This window comes from Lepisma saccharinum, chromosome 12 (assembly GCF_977018435.1).
Source record: "Lepisma saccharinum chromosome 12, izLepSacc3.1, whole genome shotgun sequence".
Lineage (NCBI taxonomy): Eukaryota > Metazoa > Arthropoda > Insecta > Zygentoma > Lepismatidae > Lepisma > Lepisma saccharinum.
Window position 1 is genome coordinate 18925715 of NC_139240.1, and position 22798 is coordinate 18948512.

Here is a 22798-nt window from a genome sequence, read left to right on the forward strand (position 1 = left end):
TCAGTAGAATTGTCAATGATTGTACCAATGTGGCATTGCTTTAAGGTTAGTATTGCTGCTACAACCATTTTTCATCTTCTTCTTCTTCTAAGAGAACCAAACCCAACAAGCCTAACCCAAGCACCACAGATTATTTACTACCCCAAAAAGCTACCAGCCAATGGCAGTGCTTGAAACAGTTGTAGCAGCAATCACTACCAACAGCCCACAATTGAGTGAATAATTCTGATAATTTTTATTATTTTTATGATTGATTGATTGAGTCAAAATTTTTGGGTGCTTCTGCGTGTATGGCAATTTCTCACCCTTCTAAGTATACAAGGAAAAAAAACTTATCTAGAACCATTACTTTAAAGTTAAAAGGGGGTGTAAAGAGCCCCTTGGAAAAGGTGCAAGTAATAAAGGGACTGCCACAGGACAAATGCAACACTTTATAAAAAGGCAGGGATAGTCTAAAAACTTCCTCAGAAGCAGTGTAAAAGTCCTGCACTTCTCAGAGAGCTAAAAACATTTGCTAAAATGCTGTCATCATCTTCCAACATGATTGACAAATCATTGGGATGTTTAAGACTCTGTCTGAGGAAAGTAAAATAAGCACATTCAAGAAAAATATGCCAATTGATGTACCATAATTTTGTGAAACAATTTTCTCAAGACATACGTAGGTTATTAAAAAAAAATGTGGCAGCCCAGCTGGAAATTTTTCCAATTGGTTCCCATAGCCAATATGAGGTTTTAGACACTCTATTGGAACCGATTGGTCAATCAGAATTGTTTTCTATTGGAAAGTGTTTTATTGTTTTCAATATATTGCTCGTGAAAAAATCTTATCTATACAACTGTAAATGCAATAGAGAAATCATATAAAACAACTAAAATAAATCTCTCGTAAAGCACATACAAAAGTTTTTCAAATATATGAACATGTTTCTAACTCTGTAGCTTCATTGTGTTAACACACTTATTGAAAATCGAAAAACATGCTGCTTCAGTCATAAATTGATACATATGTTGTTCTTCCTTTATACATGCGAAAACAGCAACAAATTAGGTTAAACAAAGAATCTGACCCACACTTGAAAAAGTGATAAACAAAACACTGTCCAGATCAACTTAGTTGATGAAAAGAATGCTCATTTTTCCAATTTGATTACATACACATAAGAATAACCATGGAGATTCCATATTGCAAAAAATCAAGAATTAATATGAACATTTATTCCAACTACTAGCTGCTTTAAGGTTGAGTTGGTTCTTTAGAAAGAAATCTTCTTAGGTATTTATTAAGATAAATCTGACTTCAGTAGTATGCATTAGAATTCAGAAGAAGTTCAGTTCAAGTGTGCTGTTTTTTCAATGCTCTTCTAAATCACAGGAAATGAGGTGTCAAGAATTAAACTCCCTATGCTTTGAGTCAATAAATGAATTTATAACATATTGATTCTACAATGTATATAAATTTACAATTGGAAATTGTCTTGATTTTCCAATTGGTTTCAGTTGAGATTCCACTTGAAACCAATACATTCCGATAGCTATATTAGGCATCTGATAGAATCCGATGCATTCCAATTGAAACCAATTCAATACAATTGAAATTTCAATTGGAACCAATAGAAAATTCCAGCTGAGAGTCACCTGGTTACCTAATAAACTTAGTGAAATTAACAAGAGTCTTAATGCAAATCAGCAGTGGTACATTTTATGTCAATATTAACAGTATCAGTTACGTTTTCATATTCCTCCTTTCTTAATACATGTTGATGAAAAATACAGGAAGTGAGACAGTTGCGTTCACATGTCTGTGGGTATATGTAAAACATGGCAACGAATACCATTAAATGTCAGATTTCATCTTGAATTTCAGTCTTTCATTACCAATGAAGAAAGTACATTTAGAAAATTGCCAATTGAAAGTAGCTATCTGATACTGCACAGAAATAATTAGTGTTGTTCTATATTTTCAGCACCTTCTGCAGTTTATCGACTTCAAGCCCCCAACATGACATCTTCGAGTATTATGCTAAAGTGGTATCCTCCAGACACAGAGAATGGAGTAATCAGGTCATATCACATTTCTTACAAGGTAATTTATAGGCCAATAGAGCTACTAATTGATAAATAATCTGTGTGCAAATGTGTTCGGGAGATGAGGAAGTACAATGAAACAATGGAGTTGTAACGTTCGCCTTTTAATGTGATCAATCTTAAATCCATTGTCTTTTAAAAACACACTTTCCAATTGAGATGCTATCCTTTCTTTCTAATCTGTGAATATCAGTAAAAAGTCATGTTGAAACTTTAGCAAGAAATGCAGTTTTGACTAAAACTGAAATTGTGACTCCGACCAATTTGTGCCTGACTTTTTGCTTTCATTGTTTTACTTGTGTGGTAATTGTGTCAACTAGCGATGTCACAGAAGAACTTTGAATTGCTGGTGACATTCATCCAGCTATCTCCCTCCACAAAGCTGAAGATTTTCCTTTTGGTTCACATCAGAGATGTACTACGAAAAAAAATATAGTAGGAAATATTGTTGGTGCCACAAGGCTTTGGGCAGGAGCCTGTTCTTGAGTACTGGTTGACTCTGCATTTTTTATTTTTGCAAAATGACCTAATTTCCAATTTTGCGCTTGTTTTGACTTCTACTGTTCATGTGCTACTTTCTTTTTCAAAAACACTCCTCTTGTCTTTGAATCCAAATATGCTATAATTATGTTGGAACAAGTATAGATTTCTATATATCTGTGTTGGTCATTACTATTGGTATTATTATAACAAATTACATGCTGAATTTTATTGTATTTTATATTTATTTGGATTAATACAGATAAAATGCTGTTCAACCATATTAATTGATTTTCAGCATAAAACTTACTTATCCTGTGAAGAAGAGAAATTCGATCAATCTTCCTGGGGAACCTTAGACACGAATGAAACAGAAGTTGTGTTGACGTCGCTTATACCATATTCTGAATATGATGTATCTGTGTCAGCCTTTACTGTTGACTATGGACCTCCCGCACACAGAACTTATAGGACTAATGAAGGAGGTACGTTCAGACACCAGTTATTTGTAGAAACTATAGCTTTCCTGGCAATGTTATTGGAACAAGTTTTTTCTTGTTACCAATCAGGTTAAGTTGGAGTTAGCAGCCATTGTTTCAAGCATATACATTGCTTTCACCATCAGGGAATGTAGACTTGGATACCAGTATAAGGTTCAATATGTGAGTATGATGGGGTGAAGCTTAGACTCTGTCCTGTGATTTGATCACTTTGGATCAATGTGTTTTATTGGTAGATGCCATGCTTTATACAGAAATCAATTGGCGCAAAACCTAATTGAGAGTGTTTTGTTTGCGTGATGATTATATCGCCGGTTCAATGCTATTTTGTTGTATCTTCACGTTTTGTCGGAGATGAGTAGATGATATTATCCTGTTCTGTACATGTTAATGTGTTATGTTCCAAAGCATTTTGTCTACTTATCTAGTTGTTAGATGGCGTGAATTATCAACACGAATAAAATGTTTATTCAAATCTTATAGTGTATCAAATCCATGTAAATCATACTTTAATAAGCTCTCCTTTGATGTTAGTGCAGATGGACATACAACAAAATAGTATTCAGCTGGTGATATACAATAGGTTTCCAAACTTTCAAAATTTTTGGCTGCTATGTGCCACAGACAGACATGAGAGACCAGGTTGAATGGAAAGAGAAGAAAATGAAGCACATCCTTGTCATGTTGAACCCTTTCTTTCTGTCTTTTCAACCACAAATTCATGCATAACAATGACAGTGTTTGTAACAAATGATATGCTACTGTCACATATGGTTACCTTCAGAACCGATTTCCAATTGGTGTACATTTTGATTTCCCAAACATTTTCAAGCACATAACTACAAAGAGAGTGTGCCAAGTGCTGTAACCAAATTTACATGTTGAAAGGAATTATTCTTTTGTTTCTAAGTGTGAAATAAGAATGACGAATCGATTCTGCCACAGTTCCTTAGGGTTTTAGTGGCTCATGACACTCATTCAGCTGATTCTTTTTTCATTCAGCCAGTCACAAATTTTGGAGATTTATTAGAGACTGTAATGGCATTGTCTGAAGTTCAGATATGACATCACAACTAGCAAAAATGGCAGGAAAGTAACTCTAAAATAACAAAAATTCAAAATCAAGTTGATGTATGACATTCAAAGCATTTCCTTAATCTTCAATAATTTGTATCTTTCTAATTCACAGATTTACAATTTTTTATGATTTTAACTTATTCAATTGACTGCTCCACAGTATCTTGTGGTTCTGCCTTCTTTACCACTAACTTTTATCAAGAATATCTAAAACTGTGTATTCATTAGTGGTTTGACAGAAGGCAACGGTTAATCTACACCGCCAGTACAATAATGAAATAAAATAAATATCATCTTTATTACAGAGGTAAGTTTTGGTCTGAAATGCCACTTTTACAAAAGATCCTTATCTGGAAGATTAATACAATGCGAAGATGAAATATAAGAATATACATTGAAAAGTATGAAAAAAAGGAGTACATGTTAGCTTAATGGATATAGATGGAATATAAAAATGTAAATTCAAAATAAAAAAAGGAAAACGGACTACTTGCGAACTATTGGCAGATATATATATACACATATGAGTGTTTGCAGTGGCGGTGATTGGGTTAAAAAAAAACTAGGGGGCAAGGACAGTTTACTTTCCCTTGGTAGATAAGGATTAGCATAGTGCAGTGGTAAAAGTGGCAAAAAGTGTTGGGTGGGGTAATTGCCCCCATACTCCCCCCTAATTGCTGCCATTGAGTGTTTGGTTTAATGATAAAATTGTTGATAATTTTATCAATCAAATTTACCAATTTCAATAGTCTCTTATTGTGTGCAATTAAGCCATATTTTATCGGTTTTATGTACATAAGTCATAATTTTTGTAAGAAAAACCCATTGTAGTCATCTTGTTACATCATAGGGAAAGTGAAAAAACCATGAACCAGCCATTCATTTACTTTAGGGATGAGCCAGTACCACTTTGAACTGATACCGATACTGATGCCAATACTCTCACCAATTCCCACTGATACAGATATTTGAAAATTGAAAGTTATTCAAAATATTCATTAACAATAGTGTGCAAGTATTCCATTCTAATTATATGTATCATTTGACCAAGATTTTTGCTTTCAATATACAAAAAGTGTTGAGAGGCATATTCACAGAACCCGTGGAGGCAAAAATTCAACAAAAGTATCGCTCGGTATTGGTAAATAAATTCCAACTGATACTTCCCAATATCGATACCACCGGTATTGTCCGATACTGATACATGGGCATCAGCCCTAATTTACTTTTAAAAAAATTCTTCAAAAAGTGAATTGTAATATATTCAAGATTCCATTTGATTAATAGTGGTTTTATTTCTTTACAGAGACCTCTGAAAATGTTATTCCCGAGAAAGCTGAGGAGTCCGTGACGTACCTTTCCTCAAAAGCAGTCACAGTTGATTGGAAAGCACCTGACTGCACACAGATTCGCAGCCACTACAAGTTCAGAGTTGTCCTCCAGGGAACAGATCCATGGGCTAAAAATTTTCAATTCAATAACACAACAGAACTTACAAGCCTCTTCATCTCCAACCTCACACCTTTCACTAATTACATTACCTCTGTTCATCTTGCAAATCAGCATGGGATATTGATTGGTAATAAGGCACTGAATATACCATTCACCACAAAAGAAGCAGGTATGTTGTTTCACATGCATGATTATGTCAGTGGCAAATGCAAGGAGGGTTACCGGGTTTAACTCTCCCCCCTTGAGCTTTTGAAATATTATCGAAAATGCTATGGAAACAATTTTAAAAAATGGCAAATTATCACAGTAAACGATTTGCGACAATAATAATAATAATAATAATAATAATAATAATAGCTGGTCCCCATGGCAGAGTGGGTAACACATCACACTATGACACCAGGGGTCCCGGGTTCGAATCCCAGCCTGGGCATGGATATTTGTGAGTGTCCATTCATCAATTTCATCATATCATCACTCATCCCCATTTTCGCAAATTAGCCAAAAGTAGCACAAAAATCGATGTAAAATAAAACAAGTCAATCAATCGATCCATCAATAATAACAACAATAATAATAAATATTTGAATTATTATTCTCATGTGACACGGAGAAAGCACAGCATTCTAAACACACATGCCTTTAAGAGTGAATGCCTTGAAAATAAACATGGATTCTTGGAAATAAAATATAAGGGCACCTATGATTTTAAAGAGCAGGGAAAAGAGCTGTTTTGTATACCAGCTGCAACAATGTTCAATGAACATGTATTTTTATCTGTAAATAATGAGCAGTAATTAAAGAAAGCTCTTGGTTAGTTGTAAGTGGCTAATACAGAAAAAAAGTATGCTGACAAGAATACACAGTTACCATTGTTCACCATGGCACATTTGAATTTCTGAATTTGCCATGACCATGCCTGTAGGTGAGTGTATAAAAATCCCTTCGTGTGTATATTGATTTCAACATTATTTTTACACCAAGTCAAATCTATATTTATGTCAATAACACTGAAACACCATTGAGATAACCATTCTTGTCGCAGAGCCGCCTGCTGTCAGGAAGCTGGATGCATATTCTCATGGGGACAGTTGGATATCCCTACGCTGGGAGCCACCACTTCCACCACATGGACATCTGGATCGCTACATTGTCACATACTTTGGTAAAGTGCAAAGTCATGCAGTATCTGTGTTTCAAAACTCTTCGTGTGCACTGTGGAGTTCGTTTGTTTGTTTGGATATTAAGGATGATTTAAGAGCAGGTGATACATATAAAATACAAGTAAGTTGATTTTTTTACATGCATCAGTATGTATATATAGAAATTACAGTTGGTGATTTATTTTAATATTTTGTTATACCAAGTTTGGCCTTTGTTGTAAGTTCACTGTAAAGGAATGCATCAGTAAATTAAAATTTTGCGATGCATTTGTCATATATGGCCATTTTGCACCCTTCAATGTACATGGGGAAATATCCCCTTATCTAAAATCCTTGAATGAAAGTTAAAAAAGGGGTGTAAAGAGCCCTTGAGAAAGGTTAAAAGTTCAAGGTTGAAAAGGAACCTGCACAGGACATATACAACATGTTAAAAACATAAGGTTACACTAAAAATTTTGTCATGAACAGTGTAAGAGGGCCACTCTTCTTAAAAAGCTAAAAAACATGTCTTAAAATACTCCCAACAGGGATCATAAACAGTTGGGAAGATTAATAGTCTGTTTGAGGAAGTAAAATCGTCACTTTACAAAAGTTTGGAATTGTCACATTGTACATGTACATTTAGAATACGTCTATAAAATTATAGGCATAGTATAATATAAAATACAATAGATAGTACAAGATACAATATATCGTATAAAGAGAATAAATGCATGCTCAATGTTATTTTCTTGATACAAATTGGCTAAAAATATGTTTTCTATATTCAATGTTCGCTTCATTTGCTATGACATTATGTACACACACACACACACATATATATATACACACACAAACATAAATTGAGCATAAAATAGTCTCCTATACTTATATCTAGATAAATGAAATCGAACAGCAAAGGAAAAATAAAAAAATAATGATAGGGCAGTTCTACTTTGTTACATTATTATTGTTGTTGTTGTTTTGTAAATATGATAAATACTTTTGGTGAAAGTACATTAATCTCGTAATCATTTAATGGTGTTTATTAGGCTCTAAGAAAGGAAAAGAAAAGAAACAAAATATATGTACTGATGTGGTGAAGCTCATATGAAAGAAAATATAATATGTAAACTGTAAACACATACAAATTTCTCTTGATTAAAAATTCAGTAATTTTTATAGGCAAGAATTGGAAAGATTTTGTGTGGAAAAATATACAAAATACTAAAGATGTTTAACAGTAAATAGTGTCATTATTATTAAACTTTAAACAAACATGGACACTCATGTTTTGAAAACTATCATTAAAAAAAATCAAAAATTCAGCTACAAAGACTTTAAAAAAAATTCTAAGTTCCAATTCTAGAGTACATCCAGAATGATTTATTTTCACTGGAAGAAAAGTTACTGTAATTATTATAGTTTCATTAACACACTAAAGAAACATTTCCGTAGTAGGTACATATATACAGTATCAGAAACAGAAAAATATATATATATTTATATATGCTTTAATTAAACTGTTGTAATACTTTATAGAAAAAGCCTTTCTACAGAAAAACACATATCTATATGTATGGTGCCAAAAACCATACAAGCAATTTAAAATGTGTTCTTTATTAAAATCAAATAATCGATTTAAATAAAAGTAATCATCAAAAATGATATTTTTAAAATAGAAATCATAAATTTTTGTCCACCTGCTTTATGCATATACAGGGTAATCAGGAATGAATTTGACCCTCCTTGCCTCCACTGGGAATCAAACGTGGCTCTTGTTGATTAGAAGGCAACAACTTTACCTCAATGCTATTGAGGGGCTCAGCAAAATGTGAAAAACATAATTCAGATGTTTCTTTGGTGTTCAAGTTGCAGGCAATGTGGTCTACCACAGATGTTCATGGTAGTGCAATGCACAGGAATTTTGTGAGGGAGGAACTGTTAACTGTAAAGAAGGAAATATATATGACCAATGATAAGTTGCTTGTTTCTATTTAGAGGTAAACATATTCAACTCTCTCTTACCGATAGGTGCAAGCAAGAAACTTAGATGTTCTGAAGGGTGGAGCTATTTTGGAAGCATCAGCAACAACCAAAGAATCAGGTAGATAAATCCTGCTGTCTTTAGATTTATCAATACATCTTAAGAATCCACAGTTTTTTTGATAATCTATTGGCATCAGCTGTGTATCATTAACATAAACAATAATTTTACACATATTTCTTATTAGTCTCTAATTGTAGTGCAAAATTCAGATGCACTGTTCTCAAATCTTATAATTATTATGCATTTTTCTGTTCTCAGAGAGTACTGTACAAAACGGTTCACTGCTCATTAGAACTTAACGTGCTTCGCTTAATTCCATATTCAGTTTCAAATAATGGTGACTTCAGTCAACATCTCCTTTGAGAATGCCCTGTCCTATGTTTTGTGGTAGTGGATTCCTTGTCTAGTTTCTGTATTATCTTGTCATATTCCTTGAGTATCTGTCTCTTCTGGCTGCATAACATTGCCCTTGCAACATACAGGGTGCATCAGCAAAATCTGGACAAAGTGTAAATTTAAGTTTCCCCTAAATTTGACTTCAGCAGTGGAGGTTGTTGATGTGTCGAGAGACCAGATGTGTGTGTAAGATGTGCAGATCGTCGAAATGGCTGATTTAGTGAAGTTGAGTGTAGAATACAATCAAGGAGTGGCGATTATTGAAGGACATCATGCTGGAAGGTCGCCGATTTCAGATTCTGTGAATGGTAGTGAAACCGTGACATCCAGGATGCTATAAATCTTCCAGCAGGATGATGCACCAGCTCACACAAGCCGTTTAGTGCAAAAGTGGCTCTCCACCAATTTGGACATCTTTTGGGACAAGGCTTTAAATATTCCTGACTATTATGTGTGGAACAAGTCCAGACACACCAATGTGGCATCTCTTCAAGCCATTATTGCGCCAGTATTCATGAATTTGGACCAATATCTGTTAAATAGGGTGCGCTTGTGCTTCGTGCAAAGAATCCATGCAGTGATCAAAGTAAAAGGGGGGTCACATTGAATAACAGGATCTTTTTAGTGACATATAAAAGCTTGTTTGGTAAATGGAAGTTTTTGACGAATAAACACTTGCTATAATACACTGTTTGTTTTGCCTGAATTTTGCTGACACACTCTGTGAACTCAACATTTATGTTTCTGTAGCTCCCACACCACCTATTGATCTGCAAGTTATGTCCGTGTCTGCCGATCAGATGTCCCTGACTTGGAAACATCCTGATCTTAGTCATGGAAATATAAGATTCTTCAAAGTAGAAGCTGTTCCTGGGAAGAGTGGTTTGAAGGAAGCACCAACAACACTCATCCGGGAAATGAAGGTGGAACATGATGAGCCGACCTATCTCTATGAGGTAAAGATATTAGGATTTGGGTACAAAAATGAGAAACTGGAAGGGTTGTAAACTTATAACTCGACAAGTTTAAAAACAAGATGCTGCAAATAGCTGTTGCACATCTCACACAACATTTCCCCACTCCATTCTTTGCAGTGACGTTGGTTCACAGTGTTGCAACCTGGAGGGAGCGGAATAGTCTGAGGATTTTCAAAGAAATTTGTATTCACTTTTTCCTGGGCTGTTTTCTACCTGTCGGAGTACAGAAATTCAGCTCACCTTTTGCCAACGACTCTTTTCCTTCTTTTAAAACTTTGCCTCCCCGATGGCGCAGTGGCAGCATCGTCGCCTTGTAATCAAGGGGTCCCGGGTTCGATTCCCAGTGGAGGCACATAGTGGTTCAGATCCCACTTTAAACTGTAGGCCCAGTCCAGATTAGCCTTACTGTGCATGAAGTGGACTTAAAACAACAAATCAATCCAATCCAATTCTTTTAAGATTTGAGGAACCATCCATTTAGATACTGCCATGGTGGGGCTTGTGGACTCAACAACATTATACTTAAGTTTATGTAACTCCTGATTTCGCAAATATGTTGCAACATTGTAAATAATTTATCTGGCCTGTCCTCTAACGGGCTTTCCAAAGCAGATTGTGGATTTCGTTGGACCCGGCATGATTTCATTTTTGCATTTCAAAAATATGCAGCCAAGAGTAAAGAGCAAGAACATTTCAATGCTTTAAAAAAGAACACAGGCAAGCATGTTATCAGATTGCCTTCTTGTACCGATTGTTGTACAATAAACAAAAGAACCACCACCCCATTCGGCTTAAAAAAAAAAAAGTCACTGCTCGATGTCGCATTCAGAAATGAAGTCATTCGCCGAGTAGTTTCTCTTCGTTATAAACCTTAACGCACGTGTGTAATACTACAGTTTACGATCTGCACACCGCACGCATTTTCAAAGACTGGATTAAATCAAATGAACCACTGATAAACTGATATGAGCCAGCATCGTCAATCTACATAGTAAAAATTGTTTGTCATATTTGTTTTAGCTTAATTTTGCTGAGTTGGCACCACTCGTACTCTCAAGGCCAGACTAGTACGTAGAAGAGTGGTGGGGAGGATGACGTAATAGGAAGTGCTTCGCAGCGATCTGCGCATATCGGGACTTAACTTGTGAGGCTATAGAATAATATGTAGAAGTGTTCAAGGAGATTTCCATGACAAGCAACAGGCAACATGTGTTACTTGGAAGAAGACTCTGCAGACTCTTGGTAACAATGGAACCTTTTGAACCAGAGAGACTCAAGATTCTACTTATGTCACTTGTTGCTTGTATGTTGCTTGAGCAGCCATTTTCTCAGTGACTTGATCATGTCACTTCGTGAATGCATGGTGAATGTTTTGCTTCAGATTGAAACATCTCATGGCACTTGTCACTTCTTTTGAATTCTTCATGTTGCTTGTCACTCCGGTCTGAAAGCTTAGAGGAATGAAGTCATGAAGAGGAAAGCCTTAGTTAAAACTGCCATTTGAGTTAGTACCATAGTTATCACTGATACAATGGTGGAAGTAGTTATTTAAGTGCATAATTTCTGTGCATTACGTTGACAATAAATAAGCTCTTGTGTGCAATAACAGAAGTAGCAGAATCCATAAAAAACAGACTGAATTAAAGAAGGCTGAGAATGCTTACATCATTGTTACATTTATTATACATGCATTTCTGTTATGCTTTTTTTAATAATATGTATGTATGTATCAGACATCGGGTCATTTTGGGCTGCTCTTGTCACGGTGAAGGGAAAACACAAAGAAGCAATTAAATTCTACTATATCTGGGATTCCAATACATTTTGTTTCATGCAAATGTGGTGCTATATACAAAAGTTGTATGTATTATTTAATAGGAAGTTATTTTTCACCCTGTATATTAGAATGGCAATAATCATTCATATGTGGCCAAAATATAATTATTGGGAAAGTTTGGAAAATAAACTACGTTGCAAAATTTAGTGGTAAATTCATTGAAAGAACACCCTGCATACTCTGATCTTAGATGTTATTTTTCAAGTACCAGTAACTGTGAGTTACTTTCTAACATAAGTAACTCAGTTACTTTTTGAGTCAAGTAACTGTAACTCAGTTTTTAAAAGTAACTTTCCAAAGACTGTCAAATATACGATGTACTGTATGAAGCTGTGGGACATGTTTCCATAGACAATCAGCCATTTTTAACTCCGTTTTTGACAATGTTGACATGAATCTGGCGAAATATCAGAACCTTTAAACTTTTATTTTTATGCATGTTGTGTTTCCTCTCATATTCCTGTTATCTGACAAGTAAGTCAAACATGTTCTGCTCAGAATGTGGAGTTACAAGCTGTGTGTGTGAATAAATAGCATCACTTTTGTATGATGTTCATATGCGAATATATATATATATATATATATATATATATATATATATATATATATATATATATATATATATATATCATATCGCTACAATGCTTGGTTAACTTTTACAGGTGACTGGTTTGGATCCTTCTACTTACTTCACTGTCACAGTGTACGGACAGACAACAGAGAAAGGAGAAATTGCTCAAGTTCCAACAAAGACGAGAGTGTTCTTTCCCGAAATAATAGAAGTTACAGTTCAAAATAATACTATCACTAATACCAGTTTTAGTATTTTGTTACCAGCAGCACACCATTGGCTTACAGATGAAAGGTACGAAATATATAAATTATAGCTAGAGCTCGAAAGTTGATGACAAATCATATTTTTTTCTGAGCCTTAAAAACAATGCTAAACCTGCTATCAGTCCCTCTTCCCTTCAGTTAGAACCATTGAAACATTATTTTTATTTTGCATTTTTTCCCCTTTTTGGCCTTCATTGGCTTTTAGGTCATTTTCGAGAATTTTTGCTTCATTTTTGAGGCTTTTTCTTCTCCCATGTTGTTTCATCAATTCTAAATGCTTTTGCTAGCATAACTTAGATATATAAATTTCCTGACATGGTCCATTTAGCAAGTTCGCCATTAATACAAAATACGGTAATTTATTGTGATAAGTTTATTTTTCCTCCAGCAAACTTAAAATACTTTGTGTGAAGCCTACTGTGAGTTTCCCTTGGTGGCCTCTATTATCGCTTAAATCTGTGGTTTTAACTCTTTCATGCGGTCGTCGCTTTTATGCACAGCATGCCAGGTGTCTTGCTCCGCGGAAGTCGCATTATTGCAAGTTCATACTTCCACTCGCTGCGGGTGTCGCAATTCCAAAGTACGTCGCTTTTAGTAGCCTTCTGACATCTTTTGATAGTATTTTGAACTATTTGAACTTGTAGTTTTGTTTTTATCCATATGATGTCGCTAATTACGCCTCCGTTTAGAATTCTTTGACATGCGAGCGTCGAGTGCTCTGACATGTCAGTTTCAAATGCATGTTCGAATGTAAACAACATGGCTTCGTCAAGTCGTCAACACTTGTCTGATAATGATGTTACTCAACTGTTATTTGCCGATTCAGAATCAGAAGGTGAATTAAGTTGTGACGATAATATCGACAGTTGTTATGAGACTTCAAGTGGTGACAGTGATTGTGTAGTGTCTGATGAAGAATTTGTACCGCCGTCCATAACATCATGGAGCAGAGTGCAAAACAGCATTGATCTAGGTGCGGGAATTTCAAAATTTTTCAAAATATCATACCACCAGGGACTACAGAATGGTTTTCCAGTGCAAGGAAAGACTTTTGTAAGTTCTCTCTCATATATAATGCAATGTAATTGTGAAAATTATTTTTTTATAAAAAAATATATATATTTTCAAATTTAATTACGCAGCCAAGGGATATTGTGTGCCAGAGAATTCCGCAGCGAAAGAGTTACAGTAAAATTAGTAACAATATTTAAAAATATGTATATAATCTGATGTGAAACACAACTATACTTTCAGATGCTAGCCGACTAGTGTATCGTGGAAGTTTTACTCTGAAAGAAGATTAATAATTTATACAAAAACACTTAGCAGCTTTTATCCTTTAGCTTCAATAGTATAATCCACCAATCAATGTTTTGCTTTCAATTATTCAACTATCTTCTTGTAATTTATGTAAAAATTAAGTTTTCATCTTCAGAGCGAGAATTATTTTTATGTCATTTTTTTCTTTTTTTTGCCGGCCCCCATGGTGGAATGGTTAGCACATCGTGCTATGACACCAGGGGGTCCTGGGTTTGAAACCTGGCCTGGACATGGATGTTTGTGAGTGTCCATTCATCAATTTCATCATCTCATCACTCATCCTCATCTTCGCAAATTAGCGAAAAGTGGCACAAGAAGCGAATTAAAATAAAGCATATTAATCAATCAGTCAATTATGTTATTTTTTAAAATTTTTGGGTCATTTTTTAAGAATTTTTTGGTCATTCTATAGGTAACTTTTTGAGATATATTAGGTTATCAATTACATTATTATAACTGTTTGTATGTGTATTGTTGACATTATCTTATTGGTGACCCAGAGAGACACCAGGGTGGCGACAAACCTGGAAAACCTGGAAAACCGGGAAAAGTCAGGGAATTTGAGGTGTCAAAAAAAGTCAGGGAAATGTCAGGGAATTTCGTCTTCATTGACTATTTTTTTTAAAAATTTATATATTTATTTAAAGATATCGTTATGGAACTCTGCACGGGAACAGGAAATCTCGTTCCTAAGTTTCGGCCTCAACTTTAAGGGCCCTTTTATGCGCAACACAACCACGGCGGCAGAAACCAGTGATGGCAGGAGGAGAGAGAGAGAGAGAGAGAAATTTCTCTCGCCCTGGCTTCTCGGCGGGAATTTCAAATTCGAACACTCTTTGGAGGAAAATTGTTATAACTCGGGCACTATGGGAGCAATCTACTTCGGATTACTTTTGTTTTTCAGCTAAAATATCAGCGCATGCAACCGTGTACAATTCAGAACACCGGACCGAGGAGGGGGCCTTGGGGGGCACGTCCTCCGAATTTTTTGCCCCCTCTTCCCCCGCTATTTTGGAGAGAGGACGCAAACTTTAGTATTCTTTTCAAAGAATTGACATTTCTGAAGAGAACGCAACATGTTTCATGTTCATTGGTGCCATACAAGTTGAATAATAAGCCAAAATGTGATTTCTTTTACGAAAAATAGGTAATTTGCATTTTTGGAGGTAAATTGTTATAACTAGGGTACTATGGGAGAAATCTACTTCGGATAAGTTTTGTTTTGCAGCTAAAGCATCAGGGTATGCAACCGTGTACAATTCAGAAAGCCGGACTGAGGAAGAGGGGCTTGGGGGAGGGCGCAACCCGTGAATTTCAATGAAAAAAAATCTGGAGTTTGCCCCTTCTCCCACTATTTTAGTGAGAAGGCGCAAACCTTAGTATTCTCTTCAAATAATGGACGTTTCCAAAGAGAATGAAACATGTTTCATGTTCTTGGATGCCATACAATTTAATAATAAGCCAAAATATGAAACTCTGTTTTTTACGAAAAATAGGTAATTTGCATATTGCTCAGAAAATTGTTATAACTGGGGCACTATGAGAGCAATCTACTTCGGAAAAGTTTTGTTTTGCAGCTAACGCATCAGGGTATGCAACCGTGTACAATTCAGAACGCCGAATCGAGTAAGGGGGGTTTGGGGGCGCGACCCCCAAATTTCAATGAAAAAAACATAAAAATTTGGAGTTTGCCCCCCTCTTCTCCCGCTATTTGGGAAGAAGACGCGAACTTTAGTATTATTTTCAAAGAATGGATTTCTCAAGAGATTGAAACATGTTTCATGTTCCTGGGTGCCACAAAAGTTGAATAATGAGCCAAAATGTGAAAATTCGTTCGGAAATGTGGCATAGATATGTTGCGGAGAGGGGGGAGGTTGGTCATCAATATGAATTTCCCAGGCTTGCTCCAGACCTGTGTCAGAGTTTCCACCCAAACATAATACTATGAAGGTCCAAAAAGCACATTCATTTCGGGCCCGTTCCGAAAGTCGCACGAGTTTAACGCGTTAAACGAGTTATGGTAACTGGCCGTTCCATAAGTGCTTCCGTGCGTTTCGTGAGTTTCATTATGCTGTCCCAAAAGTCGAATTCCGTGCGTTTCGTGCAAGAACGAGATTCACCAAACGCACGGGCCAGGAGGCTGGTTTGTTCCGTGAAAATCGTCTGCTCCTTGCAGACAAAGCGCATGCTGATGGATTCAAACTGTACTAGTTCGGAAAATGTATTATAATTTTAACAGATAGCGATATGAAGCAACATGCACAAGACGAGTATGCCTTGACCGTTCTTAGAATGTGATTAAAACGAGTAACAGTGTCCACAGTAGAGTTTATTTTTGCCATAAGAACATTCCTTCCGCTGGCGCCATGCGGAAACTTTCTCTAAACAAAACGCTGCGCCTGCGCTTTCGCCTAGAGTGTCCCATAAGTCTGTAAAATAACTGGTTTCACCAGATTCACTAGCCCAGTTATTTTCGTGGAATGCGTTTGTTTCGTTAAGACTTTCGGAACGCACCCTTCGTAATCAGCACCATGATACCATATGGTACCATCGGGTGAGTACGACCTTACTCTGATAATACCATATGGTATCATCGGGTGAGTACGACTTTACTCTGATAATACCATATGGTATCATCGGGGGAGTAAAGGTTAAGCATCTAAATATTACGTGGAAAATGCATTGAGTTATCATTTTTTCTTGTCCGTATGGGAGTAGTAAGGGGACTTGTCAACAGATGGAGGGGATAAGAGCGGGTGGCGCCGTCCGATAGTTGTCGGACGTCGTAGTAAGGCATTTTGTTGGTCAAACTGAAGAAACATGGAAACAAATAGGTTCCATTGATACATACGATTTTTGTCGAATATCTCCACCCGACAAAGTATCTCACTACAACATGCGACATAAATTGCATGGAGTGCAACATCCAACAAAAATCGAATGCATAAACAAGAAGAGCTTTAGACTGCAAATATGTTGCTGGAATTTTATTACTCTTCTGGCTAACTTCACCTTATTTAATGTAGCAGTGCTTACGAAGGTTTTCTTTCTTCATCCTGACGTATTACTGGTTTCGCACAAGTTAACATACGTTTACAATGACATTCTACTATTCTTAGATATCAAGAAGAATCCAACCAAACGGGATATATATTGAATACTATCACGAAAAACTGAAACATAAATCAGCATTGGTGAACGTTATAAAATTTGGCAAGTGCATGCTCCCAACCTCAAATTTACTGCAACACTAGTATTGCAATGAAATTAATGCCACTCTCTGTCCTGTCTATTTAAACTCATGATAGATGGTCATTAATCTCTCACTGAGTGAAGTTAATGTCCAATATTATGAAAAAAATACTAATAATAAATACGTAAATATTTTAATGTCATATTTACTTGAATCATTCAATCATAAAAGCAAATCACTTTCTTCAAGAATTGGCTTTTCTCTGCCAGCCTTGCTAAATGTTCACTTTCCATCTACTGATTTATACGAGGGGAGGCCAGAAAGTAATTTCCAATTAGTAGGGACATTGATTTTTCGCAAACGTAAAAACCGTGAAAAATGGTAATTGCTGCGAAGTTATGTTTAGGAATGTGCAGTGATGTCTGGACACATTTTTCGCCCGTTCGAAATATCAAAATAATTTGGCATAAAATGCGAATTGTTGGCGTTTTTAGCGATTTTTTTAAAGAAATGTCCTAAAAAAACGAAAAATCCAATGAAATCCAACATTATTGTCTTTTGTAGGACATGTTTGTGTACATAGAACATGCAAGTTTTCCAACATTTTACACAAGAGTAAACTATAGAGTTATACGTACATGGAATAATTCCGACAGCCACATTAAATCGTGTATTTCTCACGATTTTTTCAACTTCTATCAAAACCATTTGCGTCACAGAGCAGGGTTCTAACAGGAGATCGAGTGCGTATCTACCGTCACACGGGAGCCACATCTTCAGTATTTGTCGCGCGAGATATGTTTTGAATTACCAAGCTAAATGCGCATTTGCCGAGCGAGTAATAATGGAGCTCATTCGTTAGGGCGTCTGAATACTATGCGAGAGACCCGGGTTCGATCCTCTGCGGAGGAGAACCGGGATGTTTTCCACCTATTCAAACTGCTTCGGCACCCACCCAGCATCATATGAAGCTGGTACCTTGAGGAAACTTTGAGGGATAAAGGTAGCCAGGAGCGTGGTGCTGATCACATCACCCCTACCTTCAGCCGTGATCAAGAAAGTGTGGGGCCCTAACTCCACACCCCTACTATACACCTTCATGGAAAAGTGCAGGGGAGCACTTTACTTTTACTTCCTCAAAAATCTGTTCCAACATATCAAACTGTCACGAAAATAAGTAGACCATGTGACCTACAATTTAAAATAATAGTTTAAAAGCACAATGAAGTATTAAGTTTCGATATATTTGGCAGATAAATGTTCTAAAACAAAAACGCGAATTTTGGGAAACGTAACACTAACAAGTTAAAAAAAGATAATACCAATTTTTGGTGCCATAATATATCGGTATCTGTCACGAGAGATTGATTGATTTTAATTTTTTGGGTGCGTCGCCACTTATGGTCATTATGCACCCTTCAGTATATACGGGGAAAATTCCATTATCTAAAATCCTTACCTTAAAATTAAAAAAGGTGTATGGAAAATAACTTTCCCAAAATAAATTTCAAGATATCAAATCTCACGAAGAGGCGTAAGCCATGTGACTTACAATTTGAAACAGTAGTTTAAAAACACCATGAAGGTATAATTTCAGATATTTGCCATAAAATGCGCTAAAATGAAAATGTGAATTTTGGGAAAAATAACACCGTATAGTAAAAAAATAAAAAAAATAAGAAAATACACAATTTTTTTTAAAAAAAAATAACAAAATATCAAGGTCCCTACCGATTAGGCATAAATAAAACAAGAATATAAGTTGTAATTTATTGTATTAGTAACAGTGAGTCATAACTAATTTTCGGCATAATCTCCACCGTTGTTCTGGCATTTGTCGTAGCATGGCACTAATTTTTGTATGGCCATGGTATATGTGTCTGACAGCAAAGACTGGAACTATCTCTACCACAATGTAGCTGTCAAATCCTTGCCCTGCCAGAAACCTCTTCAGTCAAACAAAGAGATGAAAGTCTGTACATTCAAGGCCAGGGCTGTACAGGGAGTGGTCTAAGATCTCTCACCTGAAGTGGTGCAAAGGGCCCATGTGTACTCAGCTGTATGGGGTTGTGCACATTCGATTGGCCTTCCGTGAATTTTCTGCACCATCGTCTGACCATGCTATCACTCACAACGTCCGGTCTGCACACCTCACACGATTCTTGGTAGCTCTGTGCCAAATTCTGAGCGTGGTGTGAAAATAAAATAAACTGTCCTAAAACAGATGCATTGCAACTTTAACAGATTACAGCTACATGCCACTTCTTCCTGCCTGCATGTGTGTGTGACCACTAGTGCTGCGTATAGGCACAATTGGAGCTTTTTTCAGGATGCCCCTCGTATATGAAGTTTCAGAAGCTTTTATTATTAGTGTGTTCCTGTTTTAATGTTTGTTTAGCTAAATCAGGTACCTATACAATGCAATTCTATAAATTCCTTGCTTTTAATTTCTAATACCTATTTACCCTTTTCGTTAGCATTAATGGTATAACTGCATGTTGTCAGTTTCACAATACTTCACTTGGATATACTGTACTGAAGCAGAAATCCCATTGATAATGTAAGGAAATATGACACTTTATTTTGTTCGATTCAATTGTTTCACTTATATGCAAGAGTTAAGTTGTTTGCTTTACAGAGAAGAGAAGTAGCTTTATGCATTGAAAAATGAATCTGCACTCATGGTACTTGCAAGCAGAGGGTTCCAAACCTCAGTGGAAATATCAACATGTAATACCGAGAATGAATAAGGAGACTGATAAATTATAAATTGTATTTCTTAATCATTCACTCTTCACTCTTATCTCATTTAGTCGTAACTTTAAAAATAATCAAGTATTTTATTTTAAACTTACTGCGTATGACAAAATTCCGTAATCCTTCCCTAGCTTGTGAATTGTAATAATTTTCCAAATTCACTATTTTGCAGTTTGAATTCAAATCATAGAGAATAGAGAAATTAAGTCAATTTCATAGAAGATGATATTGGTACTTAACAAGACCATATGTGGATCTGTGTGAGTTTATTATTTCTATTTGCAAAAACATCGATTTAGTTTAGTTTGTAATTGTCAGGGAAAAATGTAAGTTTTGTCCTGGAAAACCTGGAAAAGTCAGGGAATTTCATTTCTGCTTGTTTGTAGCCACCCTGGACACTCTCCGTTGATTGTCTAATATTTTCTTTATTGTGAGCACTGTAATCTTGCAGACCATGAACATTTGCAGGAAGAAGAACTCTCTCACTTACCTTAATTTCATCTCCATGATCCAATTCGTTCCCATCTCTTCTGGCACCACCTTCTCTTTCCACTCAAAAGGAACTCCTGATCAGCCACGACTTTCTCCAAACTAATGTCTCACACTTTTCATGACTCAGCAATGATATTGTCTGATTGGAAGTCGCACCTGCATTCCTATTCTTTCAAGGTCTCCTTCTCTGTCCACAATATATACATGTAAAACCTGTTTTTGGTATTGGCTGATAAGTGAATATCGATATATTGGTTTATTGGTAGATTTATGATTATTATAAGTAGGGGTGTGCAAGATCCCGAAAAGACGAGACCGCGATCGGGGAAAAAAATCCTGTCCTGATCTTGACTTTGGGGAATGACTTCCTAACTTTTCGAGATCCCAAGCAGTCAGGAAATACCAAATGGCCATTTTAAAAAGTCATTAATTCTCAACTGTAACTTATCGAAAATTGTTAGTTTATATTCTAGAAATGCAAAAAACAATCACTTAAGGTGAAAATGATGTGCAGAATTCGAGATTTCCAGAGCTTCGGGAAATTTCTAACATTTTCCGTCCTGAAAATTTCCCATCTTTGTTGGGACAGTGTGAATTTTTTCTGTCCTGAATGTCGGAATTTAAAGACAATTCCTGTCCTGATTCTGTCCCGACCAAGAAAATTGTGCCTCGCACACCCCTAATTATAAGGGTCAGTCAGTGGAAAGCAGGTCACCTAATATATCTCAACGTGTAGATGCCGCGGCTTCTTGAAACTCCTGCAACTGGATGGGGGTTCCATTGTTGCCCAGTAGATAGCAGTCACGCTACAGACTTATGTGAAGCAGTACGAGTGTGAGTCATGTGAAGTGGAGACCCGCAGGGACTTACCGTCCGGTATATCATGGAGGTTTCATAATCATAAACACCGTGCTATGACGACTTACCCCTGTAGTCTGTGCAGCATGCTTCACTGTACACCGTCGATATTCTTGAATGATGTCATTCATACGTTGGATGTGGTCATAATTTGCAACAGTGACAGATGGTCCAAGTCGTGGATTCTCCTGCAGTAGCATTCTTCCTTCGCAAAACCTTCGACTGCACTCATTCACCCGCGACAGAGATAAACAATATTTTCCATACATTGCTATCCTTCGATGGTGAATGTATCATGTACTAGAGCCTTCTGTCACCAGGAAACGTACGACTGCTTGCTGCGTTTTCTTACTGGCCTCTATGATATGTCAGATGGCAAGTATCTGCACATCTGTACTTCACATGTTTCACACTAGCACTTCTTCACACAAGTCTGCAATGCAACTGCCATCTACCAGGTGACAATGGAACAACCTTCCAGTGGCATTAATTTCATGGAGACATGCCATCTACATGTCAAGATATACAAGGTATCCACTGACTGACCCATATATATATCACTCTTAAATTTCCATAGGTAATTTATAATTTACTGCTATCTGATATTCTGTTATATATACGAGGGGCATACTATAATGATTTACACTTTATTTTTTTTCAGGTCCCATGGTCCACCATTCGAGAAGCGAGGACTGGTATATGAAGCAATGAATCTAGTTTACCGATTGCAGGCAGCAGTGCCCAAAAAGGATTGCTGGTGTTCACACAGCAGCACGTTCCGTACATCATTGTCAGTAGACTATTGGACAACATGGAAAGCGACTATAATGGTCAGCGTTGGACAAGTTGGTTTCTATGGAGAGAGGGTGTAATCACAGCAGAGATTTATAGATGAGAGTACATGGGGTGTGGCAGGACCTCGAACCCCATTTCAGCAATGGCCGTGGTTGATTCCCAACTGGTGTGGGAGCGTGCGTTGTCGTGTTGCAGGAGCACTCCTTTTACCCATCTGGCGAACACTTTTCCCATATTAAGGTGATCGTGCACGATTCGCTGCAGGGTGTTTCTGGACAGGCCAGTGGTCGCCTCCATTTCAGAGAACCTGTTCTCAAGAATGACTTGGTCCACCCGTGTAATGTTTCTTGGTGTTGTCACAGTCACTTTCCTTACAGAACTTGTCTCTCTTTATGTTGACGTGCATCCTGTTTTCGAGCCTTCCACCCAATTGTAAATGGTTTTCCATGAAGGTGCATGTTCACCACACACTGCTTCCAATCATCTGTAAATCTCTGCTGTGGTCACACCCTCTCTCCATAGAAACCAACTTGTCCAACGTTGAGCA

At 36.6% G+C, this 22798-nt stretch overlaps 1 protein-coding gene across 1 annotated transcript in view; it reads left to right on the forward strand.

Moving 5' to 3' along the window:
* The window catches only part of LOC145996588 (receptor-type tyrosine-protein phosphatase S-like), a 183369-nt gene that overhangs the window by 91840 nt on the left and 68731 nt on the right, over positions 1-22798 (forward strand). Inside the window, exons 15-21 of the mRNA XM_083133125.1 lie at positions 1968-2086; positions 2867-3053; positions 5452-5766; positions 6643-6881; positions 8774-8846; positions 9936-10141; positions 12662-12864. Of these exons, the coding sequence (XP_082989251.1) occupies positions 1968-2086; positions 2867-3053; positions 5452-5766; positions 6643-6881; positions 8774-8846; positions 9936-10141; positions 12662-12864 (1342 nt within the window). The remainder of the gene's footprint in view (positions 1-1967; positions 2087-2866; positions 3054-5451; positions 5767-6642; positions 6882-8773; positions 8847-9935; positions 10142-12661; positions 12865-22798) is intronic.